Below are 12,744 nucleotides of genomic sequence, written 5' to 3'. Positions count from 1 at the left end.
TATCCACTTTTACATGTTATGTAGACCACAAGGACAAGTGCTTCAGATGTAGAAAAAAAACATAATATGACACCTTTAGGACAGAACAGAGGCCAGCCTGCTGGCTGATCTCCATTCCACATTTCCAGCTTTCATGCTCTAATACCTTCTCCCCTGATGTCTATCCGGTCTCCTTAAATGTATTCTCCTACCTTCTCAGACTGCTGAGTGTGTCCGTCAGGCTCTTGACTCTTTTCAGCATGCTGTCCAGTTTATGAGGTTCTTCCTTTAAAAACTTGACGGCTTCCACTTCCACTCTGAGGACAGAGCGCATCCTGGTCTGCAGGGTCGGGAACTCTCCTGCACACAAATACATCTATCCGTTAGATGGCAAAAAAGTTCCATCCATATTTTTCCGCTTATCCGAGGCCGGGTCGCGGGGGCAGCAGCCTAAGCAGGGAAGCCCAGACTTCCCTCCCCCCAGCCACTTCGTCCAGCTCTTCCCGGGGGATCCCGAGGCGTTCCCAGGCCAGCCGGGGGACATAGTCTTCCCAACGTGTCCTGGGTATTCCCTGTGGCCTCCTACCGGTTGGACGAGCCCTAAACAGGCGTTCGGGGGGCATCCTGACCAGATGCCCGAACCACCTCATTTGGCTCCTCTCGATGTAGAGGAGCAGCGGCTTTACTTTGAGCTCCTCCCGGATGGCAGAGCTTCTCACCCCATCTCTCAGGGAGAGCCCCGCCACCCGGCGGAGGAAACTCAATTCGGCCGCTTGTACCCGTGATCTTGTCCTTTCGGTCATAACCCAAAGCTCATGACCATAGGTGAGGATGGGAATGTAGCTCGACCGGTAAATTGAGAGCTTTGCCTTCCGGCTCAGCTCCTTCTTCACCACAACGGATGGATACAGCGTCCGCATTACTGCAGACACCGCACCGATCCGCCTGTCGATGTCACGATCCACTCTTCCCTCACTCGTGAACAACACTCCGAGGTACTTGAACTCCTCCCCAACCCGGAGATGGAACTCCACCCTTTTCCGGGCGAGAACCATGGACTCGGACTTGGAGGTGCTGATTCTCATCCCAGTCGCTTCACACTCAACTGTGAACCGATCCAGTGAGAGCTGAAGATCCTGGCCAGATTAAGCCATCAGGAACACATCATCTGCAAAAAGCAGAGACCTAATCCTGCAGCCACCAAACCGGATCACCTCAACACCTTGACTGCGCCTTTAAATGATGTCCATAAAAGTTATAAACAGAACCGGTGACAAAGGTAGATTCGACAGAGTCCAACTCTCACTGGAAACGAGTCCGACTTACTGCCGGCAATGTGGACCAAGCTCTGACACCGATCGTACAGGGAGCGCACCGCCACAATCAGAGAGTCCAATACCCCATACTCTCTGAGCAGTCCCCACAGGACTTCCCGAGGGACACGGTCGAATGCCTTCTCCAAGTCCACATAGCACACGTAGACTGGTTGGGCAAACTCCCATGCACCCTCAAGGACCCCACCGATAGTATAGAGCTGGTCCACAGTGGCAAAAAAGTTGGTTGAGTAAATACCACCAGGACATGCCTTGGGCGAAACAAGCAAGTCCATCATGTACGGTCTTACCTTTGAGTCCTGCCAGAGATTCTCCAACTTTCCTTAGGGTCACCGCCCCCTCTTCCACGTCCTTCAGGGTCACTGCTCTGTGAGTCCCTGATGAGTCCTTCTGCAGAGAGACCACGTACTGCTCCAGATCCCTGCATTGGGCCAAGACATGACGGAAAAGACTTCAGCACTAGGACAAAACCTAAGTCTTCATCTTGCACTTTGTAGAGGCTAAATGAAGCCTATTTTGCACATTTTTGTTCCATGCTTTTTATCAGTCTTTTTGTTTATCTTTGCTCGATAATTATTTTTTCTTTAACAAGTCTCCCTATTATAATCACAGAGGAAAAATCACAAAAATGTATTGCAACTTTGACTTTCTCCCGCAATTTTATTGCAATAGAACCTAAAAAAAACCCCCAAAAAACGGCACTTTCCATTGCAACTAATGAATCAGCAAATTCAGGCATCTGAAAAAAGGCTGCGACATCCTCTGGTTAAACAAAAACGTTTAATTTTAACATGCAATTATGTCAGATTTGTTTAAATCCTGTTCTTTTTGGGGTTAGGGTTACAGAAAACACTTAGAAAACTGATCGCAACTGGACTGTTTGGTTTGTGTTGGAAGACGTTTCATCAGTTTGTGGTCCTAGACTTAGATTGGTCAGATCTAGTCCTAGACTTAGTTTGGTCAGATCTAGCACTAGACTTAGATTGGTCAGCTCGAGTCTTGGACTGTTTAAATCTAGCCCTAGGTTTAGATTGGTCAAATCTAGTCCTAGACTTAGGTTGGTCGGAACTAGTCCTAGACTTAGATTGGTCAGATCTAGACTTGGACTTAGATTAATCAGTTCTAGTCCTAGACTTAGATTGGTCAGATCTAATCTTAGAATAAGATTGGTCAGCTCTTGTCTCAGACTGTTTAGATCTAGTCCTAGATTTAGATTGGTCAAATATAGTCTTAGACTTAGATTGGTCAGATCTACTCCTAGACTTAATTTGGTTAGATGTAGTCTTATACTTAGATTGGTCAGATTTAGTATTAGACTTAGGTTGGTCCGAACTAGTCCTAGGCTTAGATTGGTCAGAACTAGTCCTGGACTTAGATTGGTCAGATCTAGTTTTAGACTTAGATAGGTCGGTTCTACTCCTAGGCTTAGTTTGGTCAGATTTAGTCTTAGACTTAGATTGATCAGTTCTAGTGCTATACTAAGATTGGTCAGAACTAGTCCTAGCCTTAGTTGGTCAGTTCTAGTCCTAGACTTAGATTGGTCAGATCTAGTCCTAGACTTAGATTGGTCAGCTCTAGTCCTAGTCTTAGATTGGTCAGATATAATCTTAGACTTAGATTGATCAGAACTAGTCCTAGACTTAGATTGTTCAGATGTAGTCCTAGACTTAGATTGTTCAGATGTAGTCCTAGACTTAGATTGGTCAGATCTATTCCTAGACGTAGATTGGTCAAATATAGTCTTTGACTTAGATTGATTAGTCTACTCCTAGACATAGATAGGTAAGATCGAGTCTTAGACTTAAGATTGGTCAGCTCTAGTCTTAGACTGTTTAAATCTAGTCCTAGATTTAAATTGGTCAAATATAGTCTTAGACTTAGATTGGTCAGGTTTAGTCCAAGACTTAGATTGGTTAGATGTAGTTTTAGACTTAGATTGGTCAGATCTAGTATTAGACTAAGATTGGTCCGAACTAGTCCAAGACTTAGATTGGTCAGTTCTAGTCCTAGACTTAGATTGGTCAGATCCAGCCCTTAACTTAAATTGGTCAGATCTAGTCCTAGACTTAGGTTGGTCAGATCTAGTCCTAGGCTTAGATTGGTCAGATCTAGTCCTGGACTTAGATTGGTCAGATCTAGTCTTAGACATAGGTTGGTCAGATCTAGTCTTAGACATAGATTGGTCAGATCTAGTCTTAAACTTAGATTGATCAGATCTAGTCCTACACTTAGATTGTTCAGATCTAGTTTTAGACTTAGATAGGTCGGTTCTAGTCCAAGGTTTGGATTGGACAGATGTCGTTTTAGACATAGGTTGGTCAGATCTAGTCTTAGACATAGATTGGTCAGATCTAGTCTTAAACTTAGATTGATCAGATCTAGTCCTACACTTAGATTGTTCAGATCTAGTTTTGGACTTAGATAGGTCGGTTCTAGTCCAAGGTTTGGATTGGACAGATGTCGTCTTAGACTTAGATTGGTCAGAGCTAGTCCTAGTATTAGATTGGTCAGATGTAATCTTAGACTTAGATTGGTCAGTTGTAGTCTTAAACTTAGATTGGTCGAGTCTAATCCTAGACTTAGATTGGTCAGTTCTAGTCTTAGACTTAGATAGGTTGATTCTAATCCTAAACTTAGATTGGTCAGATCTAGTATTATACTTAGATTGGACAGAACTAGTCCTAGACTTAGATTGGTCAGAATAACGTCTCGCGGGCCGTGGGTCTGGGACCCCTGGTTTAGAGTGACGCATCGGGAGAAGTGTGCCGTATATGTTAAATGGCAACTGTTGAATAAAAGCTCAACCGTTCCAGTTTGCATAGTCATTGAAAGTCAAAATAATTGCCCAGACCCGGTTTATCAGGACTTAGTGTTGGTAGGAACACTGGAATCGAAGAAACATTGGATTGTGAATGAACGACCCTCACGTTCAACGCAAACACAATGAATTCCACATTAGCCTTTATGTGAAAACATCCCATAATGAGGTTTAATGTAGAGCCGTACACAACCTCCTGACCTCGCGTTTGGTTCTGAACAAAGACCGGGAGGCACAACACAGTCATCCATCTGAAAGGGAGTGACAAGAATGTTTGTGCCATGACAATAAAAGTGTCCTCGTTGTGTCTACTTCAACCTGTTCCTGCAGCTCATCACCATGCAACCGCCATTGTTTACGCACTTAAAAAAAAAACGCCAAGAAGACTCCGCCCCTCGCGTTGACTTCCAAGCTGCTTAACTAGCTCTTGATACAATGGGGCCCTCCAAGGGGGGTGGGGGGAGCACCATGTGATAACATTGTGTGGCATGTTGCACTGCAAAAACTGAAATCTAAGTACAAACCCTGTTTCCATGAGTTGGAAAATTGTGTTAGATGTAAATATAAACGGAATACAATGATTTGCAAATCATTTTCAACCCATATTCAGTTGAATATGCTACAAAGACAACATATTTGATGTTCAAACTGATAAACATTTTTTTTTTTTAGCAAATAATCATTAACTTTAGAATTTGATGCCAGCAAAACGTGACAAAGTAGTTGTGAAAGGCTGCAATACATACTGATAAAGTTGAGGAATGCTCATCAAACACTTATTTGGAACATCCCACAGGTGTGCCGGCTAATTGGGAACAGGTGGGTGCCATGATTGGGTATAAAAACAGCTTCCCAAAAAATGCTCAGTCTTTCACAAGAAAGGATGGGGCGAGGTACACCCCTTTGTCCACAACTGCGTGAGCAAACAGTTTAAGAACAACGTTTCTCAAAGTGCAATTGCAAGAAATTTAGGGATTTCAACATCTACGGTCCATAATATCATCAAAAGGTTCAGAGAATCTGGAGAAATCACTCCACGTAAGCGGCATGGATGTAAACCAACATTGAATGACCGTGACCTTCGATCCCTCAGATGGCACTGTATCAAAAACCGACATCAATCTCTAAAGGATATCACCACATGGGCTCAGGAACACTTCAGAAAACCGCTGTCACTAAATACAGTTCGTCGCTACATCTGTAAGTGCAAGTTAACGCTCTACTATGCAAAGCGAAAGTCATTTATCAACAACATCCAGAAACGCCGCCGGCTTCTCTGGGCCCGAGATCATCTAAGATGGACTGATGCAAAGTGTTATTTTCTGTCTGATAAGATAATTCTTCTCACTAAGCAGAATTTATGTTAGAGTGTTTTACTTGTTTTAATGGTTTTGGTCCTAAATTATCTCAGTAAGATATTACAGCTTGTAGCTGAGATTTGGTGACCTATATTGAGTAAAACTGTCACACCGCGGTGATGGATATCTTTTCTTGATTTCGTTTGTCTTGTGAATTGCATGTTTTATTTTGCAAAGTAACTCCTCTTGTTTCAGATCACTTGCCCTTCCTCTTGTGTCGTCAGTCTGACATCATCCCTGACCCCTGATTGTTTCCACCTGTTTCCCATTACCCTCATGTGTAATATAAGCCCACGCCTCCCCTTGTTCTGTGTCAGATTGTCTCGAGTTTTGGTGCCTGTCTTGCGTCCATGTCCATGCCTTGCATCGTCCCATGCTTATATTCCTGGATCCTGAATTCCCACGCTGCTATTTTGAGTTTGACTTTTCTCCTCCTCAGTAGAGTGATTTTTGTTATCTATTTTTTTTCAACCGAAGTGGTGAGTTATTTTTTCCTCCGATTCTTTCTTTCCTCAAATTTTTGAGTGAATTTTGGTCAACCATTATTAGATTAAGTTTAAGTGTAGAAATTTTAACAGTCATTGTTTTCTTCCTCCTGTTGGAGCGTTTTATGTCTATAGCAGATACGGCGCAAATTATAGTTTGTCTTTCTTTTTGTGTTTTCCTCCTCTTAGGAGTGATTATCGGTTGTTCCTTTTTTTTTTAAACCTTTTTCGCCGACAGTTTTTGTTATTTGTAGTTATTGTATTACTCTGCCCTGACCCCTGATTGTTTCCACCTGTTTCCCATTACCCTCATGCGTCATATAAGCCCACGCCTCCCCTTGTTCTGTGTCAGATTGTCTCAAGTTTTGGTGCCTGTCTTGCGTCCATGTCCATGCCTAGCATCGTCCCACGCTTATATTCCTGGATCCTGAATTCCCACGCTGTTATTTCGAGTTTGACTTTTCTCCTCCTCAGTAGAGTGATTTTTGTTATCTAGTTTTTTTCAACCGAAGTGGTGAGTTATTATTTTTTCCTACGATTCTTTCTTTCCTCAAATTTTTGAGTGAATTTTTGCTAACCATTATTAGATTAAGTTTAAGTGTAGAAATGTTAACAGTCATTGTTTTCTTCCTCCCGTTGGAGCGTTTATGTTTATAGCAGATACGGCGCAAATTATAGTTCGTCTTTCTTTTTGTGTTTTCCTCCTCTTAGGAGTGATTATCGGTTGTTCCTTTTTTTTTGGAACCTTTTTCGCCGACAGTTTTTGTTATTTGTAGTTATTGTATTACTCTGACTCTGGAGGTGAAAGAGCCGTCAAAATAAAAGCCGAACAAAGTATCGTTACTCTGCATCTGAGTTCAATTCTTTCTCCGAGCCTAACGAAACACGCTTGAAACTAGAATATCAACTGATGCAAAGCTGTGTCATCTACACCCACAAGTATAAAATTACTTTTTTAAAGAAATAATTTTTCACTTCAAGCATGAGAAAAAAAATCATGATTTTGACATATGATTATGTCAAGATAATGGCACTAGCATTTACTTACGTACCGTATTTTTCCGGCTATAAGTCGCAGTTTTTTTCATAGTTTAGCCGGGGGTGCGACATATACTCCGGAGCGACTTATGTGTGAAATTATTAACACATTACCGTAAAATATACAATAATATTATTTATCTCATTCGCGGAAGAGACGAAGAAAATTTCAGCAATCGTCACACACACATCAACCAATAACAATTCGGCGGGGGAGGGTCATGGCAGAAGTGCATTGTGGGTCATGGAATGCTAACTGCTATATGCTACTGGCGTAGCTATGAAAATGGATCATTTCATCATTGGCGGTAACTTATAAAAACTGATAAGGGCTGAACAAAAATGGCACCGAAAAGGAAATCATGTACTTCAAATTACAAACTGGACGTAGTGAAATATGCAACAGAAAAAGACAAGAGGAAGCGGCGCATACCTTTGGAGTTGGCAGAGTTGTTTAGAAGCGACATGAGGACAGAAGATTTCATGGGATTTACCGATGAGGAGTGACGGATTGTTTGGTAAAGGTATAGCATGTTCTATATGTTATAGTTATTTGAATGACTCTTACCATAATATGTTACGTTAACATACCAGGCACCTTCTCAGTTGGTTATTTATGCCTCTTTTAACGTACACTTATTCAGCCTGTTGTTCACTATTCTTTATTTATTTTAAATTGCCTTTCAAATGTCTATTCTTGGTGTTGGATTTTATCAAATAAGTTTCCCCCAAAATGCGACTTATACTCCAGTGCAACGTATGTATGTTTTTTTCCTTCTTTATTATGCATTTTCGGCCGGTGCGACATATACTCCTGAGCGACTTATAATCCGAAAAATACGGTACTTATTATTGTTATTACCGTATTTCCTTGAATTGCCGCCGGGGCGCTAATTAATTTAAAACCTCTTCTCACTCCTGCGCTTACCAAAGGCATGCGGTAAAAGTAAGCATGCGCTAATTATTTTAGAACCTCTTCTCACTCTGGCACTTACCAAAGGCATGCAGTAAAAATTTGAGTGTGATGTAAGCTTGGACCTTAAATCCTAATGAATAGCTCTTAATCTTCTTCCCTTTATGCGATTTCAGATTACCGGTATTGAAATCAGCCTCCTCCGTTTTGAAAATAATGACAGGGGAAGTGTCACTCGCGACGTCACGAGTTTGACCAGGCGGTAATACTAAGCATGCGCTAATTATTTTGCAAAGCGAGTTTGACCCGGCAGTAATTCAAGGCAGGCGCATACTATATGCCCTATGGCAATTAAAGGAAATATGAATGTGAGTGTGAATGTTGTTTGTCTATCTGTGTTGGCCCTGCGATGAGGTGGCGACTTGTCCAGGGTGTACCCCGCCTTCCGCCCGATTGTAGCTGAGATAGGCGCCAGCGCCCCCCGCGACCCCGAAAGGGAATAAGCGGTAGAAAATGGATGGATGGTATTATCATTTATTTACTAGCATTTACGGCGTGGTGCAGTTGGGAGAGTGGCTGTGCCAGCAACCTGATGGTTCCTGGTTCAATCCCCACCTTCTACCATTGCTCCTGATGGGTACTGGTTGGCGCCTTGCATGGCAGCTCCCGCCATCAGTGTGTGAATGGGTGAATGTGGAAATAGAGTCAAAGCGCTTTGACTTCCTTAAAAAAAGTTTGAAAAGCGCTATATGAGTATAACCCATTTACCATTTAATTTAAGAATATTTTTCAACATATTGAGCAAAAAGGTCTCTTTTTTATCCTAAGAAAAGTGCTCTTGTTATTAGTTAGAATAAACTTATTTTAAGGTATTTTTGGGTTCATTGAGGTTAGCTAATTTGACTTGTTTAGGAAAGTCTTGACAAGCCGAATTTTCTTGTTCCATTGGCAGACAATTTTGCTAAGTTCAAATAAAATACCCCTCATTTCTGTAATTTTTTGTTTTTGCTTTTGAACACTGACTTTTTTACAGTGTGGATTGTGCATTGAAGAGGCCGTCGCTCAATGTGCTCGCGTTCACCCTTGAGCAAAACTCTTTTGTTTAAAGCCTCCGAGGGGGCACAGACAATAAGGAGAGAGAGTGCGTTCAATATGCAACTACTCAAACAGCTGCTGGACACGACGACAGACAATTCGGCTCATCAGACGAGAAGTAATGAGGTATTTATAAAAAGTAACAAGTCGGCAAAGGTCCACATTCCTAAATGTCCCACTGGCTTCAACGCCCAATTAGTAAGCTTTATTTACGCCTAATAGGACACTTTGCTTAGTGGCAGGCGAGAAGACGGTGCCACGGCCCATTTGTCAGGGCGGACTCACAAAAGGCTATTTATACAGTGATGGACTTCGCCGCTGGCCTGCGCTCACTCCCGTTATTCAATCCATAGTCTACTTGTCTCATCAATTCTATTGTTGGATTATTGCAGCCTGTATTGCAGGCTTACACACAAACATAAATCCACAAAATTATATGCCACACATACATACCCCCCCTCCCAATCCAACGCCCTCGACACAAATCCTATAGGGGTGATGGAAGGATGGTCAGCGTCTGAGAGCTGCGGCCTACCACCGTGACCCCGCACTCCCTCCCATCAGTTGCTAGATATCTCGAGATGTATATTGTAATATGTATATGTGCTTTGATATGAAGGTTTTTTTTTCCCCACTCCAGACTGGGCCCCCCCTTAGGAGCCCAGTGTAGATTGTATTGTTTTACTCATCCTTGCCCAGCGTTTACCTTTTTCCCCCATCTTTTACGAGGCACCTTGCGGCAAACCACTAGCGTTCCTGTTCTGTAACCCCTGTACACTGTTTGTCTAATCTTGGACGGGTTTGTGCTGAAAACAAGGTTTCGTTGTACTTGTGCAATGACAATTAAGACCTATCTATTGCATTTTCCCTAGATTTGTCGATTATTTCCAGACGTCTTCCGATTATGCTGTGGACGTTGATTTGCGATTGCAATCATTTATTTACTTATTTATGACCGTACTTGCCAACCTTAAAACCTCTTAATTCGGGAGATGGGGGTGAGGTGGGTGTGGTTTTTTTTGGTGGTAGCGGGGATGTATATTGTAGCGTCCCGGGAGAGTTAGTGCTGCAAGGGGTTCTGGGTATTTGTTCTGTTTTCGTGATTTTTTAAATTAATTTATTTATTTTATTTATTTTATTCTTCAATTTTTTTTTCTCCCATTCCCCCCCCTTGTTTACCTGTACCTCATCTTTTTCGTAAGGGGCGCTGGAAGCCGGCAGACCCGTCAGCGATCCTGTTCTGTCTCCCTGTAATGTTTGTCTGATCTTGAATGGGATTGTGCTGAAAATTGTAATTTTCCTGAAGGAACTCTCCTGACGGAATAAATAAAGTACTATCTAATCTAATCTAATCTGTTGTGTTACGGTGCGGATGTTCTCCCGAAATATGTCTGTCATTCTTGTTTGGTGTGGCTTCACAGTGTGGCGCATATTTGTAACAGTGTTAAAGTTGTTTATACGGCCACCCTCAGTGTGACCTGAATGGCTGTTGACCAAGTATGCCTTGCAATCACTTATGTGTGTGTGTGTGTGTGTGTGTAAAAGCCGCACACATTATATGACTGGGGCGGCACGCTGTTCGTATGGAGGAAAAGTGGACGTGACGACAGGTTGTAGAGGAAGCTAAAGTCCGTGCCTTTAGGGCAAGCCCCCAATATTGTCGTCCGGGTGTAAATTGGGGGAAATTCGGGAGAATGGTTGCCCCGGGAGATCTTCGGGAGGGGCACTGAAATTCGGGAGTCTCCCGGGAAAATCGGGAGGATTGGCAAGTATGCTCATGACACACACCAATACAGTCAAGGGTGAGGGAGTGTGGTGTGGGTTAGACTTTTGGATAATTTTGAGTCATTGTATTTTATTCATAACATGACTTATGCTGGATTTTAGGGATTGGCCACCAACCAGTATCGGACATTTCTTATGAAAAAGTATGGATTGGCCTTTGCTGATTAATGCTTTTTAATGCAGATCACAATCGGCAATCCTCTGCTGGCTAATGGATTTTATTTGAGTCTCCCTATTGACTAGCGAGAAGCTAATTGTGTTTTTGTGTCGTTCTGGCCATTTTCGGGTCCTAAATAGCTGTCAAAACGTACCAAGTAGAGATGTCCGATAGTATCGGACTGCCGATATTATCGGCTGATAAATGCTTTAAAAAGTAGAATTTATGACTTTTTAAAACGCCGCTGTACGGAGTGGTACGCGGACGTAAGGAGAAGTACAGAGCAGTTGCGTCACCCGGTCATACTTGCCAACCCTCCCCATTTTCCCGGGAGACTCCCGAATTTTAGTGCCCCACCTGAAAATCTCCGGGGGCAACAATATTGGAGGCGTACTTTAAGGGCACTGCCTTTGCGTGCCGGCCCAATCACATAATATCTACGGCTTTTTACACACACAAGTGAATGCAAAGCATACTTGGTCAACAGCCATACAGGTCACACTGCAGGTGGCCGAATAAACAACTTTAATACTGTTACAAATATGCGCCACACTGTGAACACACACCAAACAAGAATGACAAACAAGAACATCCGCACCGTAACACAACAGAACAAATGCCCAGAACCCATTGCGGCACTACCTTTTCCGGGACGCTACAATATACACCCCCCTGGCCCCCCAATCCTGCCCACCTCAACCTCCTCATGCTCTCTCAGGGAGAGCATGTCCCAAATTCCAACCTGCTGTTTTGAGGCATGTTAAAAAAAAATCATGCACTTTGTGACTTAAATAATAAATGATAAATGTTGGCTTTTTTTTTTTCATAACTTGAGTTGATTTATTTTGGAAAACCTTGTTACATTGTTTAACGCATCCAGCACAAGAAAATTAGGCATAATAATGTGTTAATTCCACTACTGTATATATCGGTATTGGTTGGTATCGGTAATTAAGACTTGGACAATATCGGAATATCGGATAAGCCATTATCGGACAACTCTAGTCGTAATGCTCTGCATTCCATCAAGCGATGCGGCTTTGTAGCTTACCAAAGTCAAACCAAAACATTTTGACAGATTTTTGAGCGCCGTGTGTAACGTACTATATTTTAATTGAAACATCAAAGTTTTGGTGTTGCCTCCTTACCGGTACTTGCTAGCGTCATTTATTGAATAGGCATCTATTTTCAGTACACAAGTATCTACTGGTCACACTTATCAGTTCACCATGTACCAAATAAAAATGCTTTAAGGTCGGTAAGCACAACCACAATTAATATGTGCATTGGGCGCAGCAGGTAAGGCGTACTGTGGGTTTTTGAAGAAATAAATAGATTTAAAGTGCAACATATAGTCTGATAAATTAGGTAATAAAATAGAATCAAGAGCAAATTAAATATTGTGCTAATATTGTTAAACAGTCCATAACACTCACCATAAATATTGAAACATTTACATAATAGTCAATAACTGTGATCGTCTTGGTATCGGACGATCTTACTGATTGGTATCAGAATCAGGAGCATAAAACCTTGATTGGAACATCCCCAGTACCAACCCAAGTTAATGACGCCAACAATGATTTGTGAGCAGCCTCCTTACCCAAGCTGTACTAGCACACGCTCCTCCAGGCTCAAGTACTTTTGCCGGTCCTCTTCCACCGAAACCCTCTGCTTCTGGACCGGGTCGTCCAGACGCCGCATCGTCTCCGCAAGCTTCATGCCGATTTCCTGTTCGGCTCTCTTCAGCTGCACACGCAGTACCTCCTGGTTCTGGAGCTG

The 12,744-nt window shown here is 42.5% G+C and overlaps 1 protein-coding gene across 14 annotated transcripts in view; it reads right to left on the bottom strand.

Annotated features, from left to right (window-relative positions):
- The window catches only part of si:ch211-285f17.1 (sickle tail protein), a 231,472-nt gene that overhangs the window by 21,175 nt on the left and 197,553 nt on the right, over positions 1–12,744 (bottom strand). For all 14 annotated transcript variants that reach the window (XM_061922261.1, XM_061922267.1, XM_061922262.1 and 11 more), the window contains 3 exons: positions 12,566–12,741; positions 1,604–1,734; positions 192–339 (listed from right to left, as the gene is read on the bottom strand). In XM_061922261.1, coding sequence (XP_061778245.1) covers positions 192–339; positions 1,604–1,734; positions 12,566–12,741 — 455 coding nt within the window. The remainder of the gene's footprint in view (positions 1–191; positions 340–1,603; positions 1,735–12,565; positions 12,742–12,744) is intronic.

This window comes from Nerophis ophidion, linkage group LG15 (assembly GCF_033978795.1).
Source record: "Nerophis ophidion isolate RoL-2023_Sa linkage group LG15, RoL_Noph_v1.0, whole genome shotgun sequence".
NCBI classification, from domain to species: domain Eukaryota; kingdom Metazoa; phylum Chordata; class Actinopteri; order Syngnathiformes; family Syngnathidae; genus Nerophis; species Nerophis ophidion.
The sequence above is the reverse complement of the archived record's forward strand: the minus strand, read 5'-3'. Positions and strand labels throughout refer to the sequence as shown.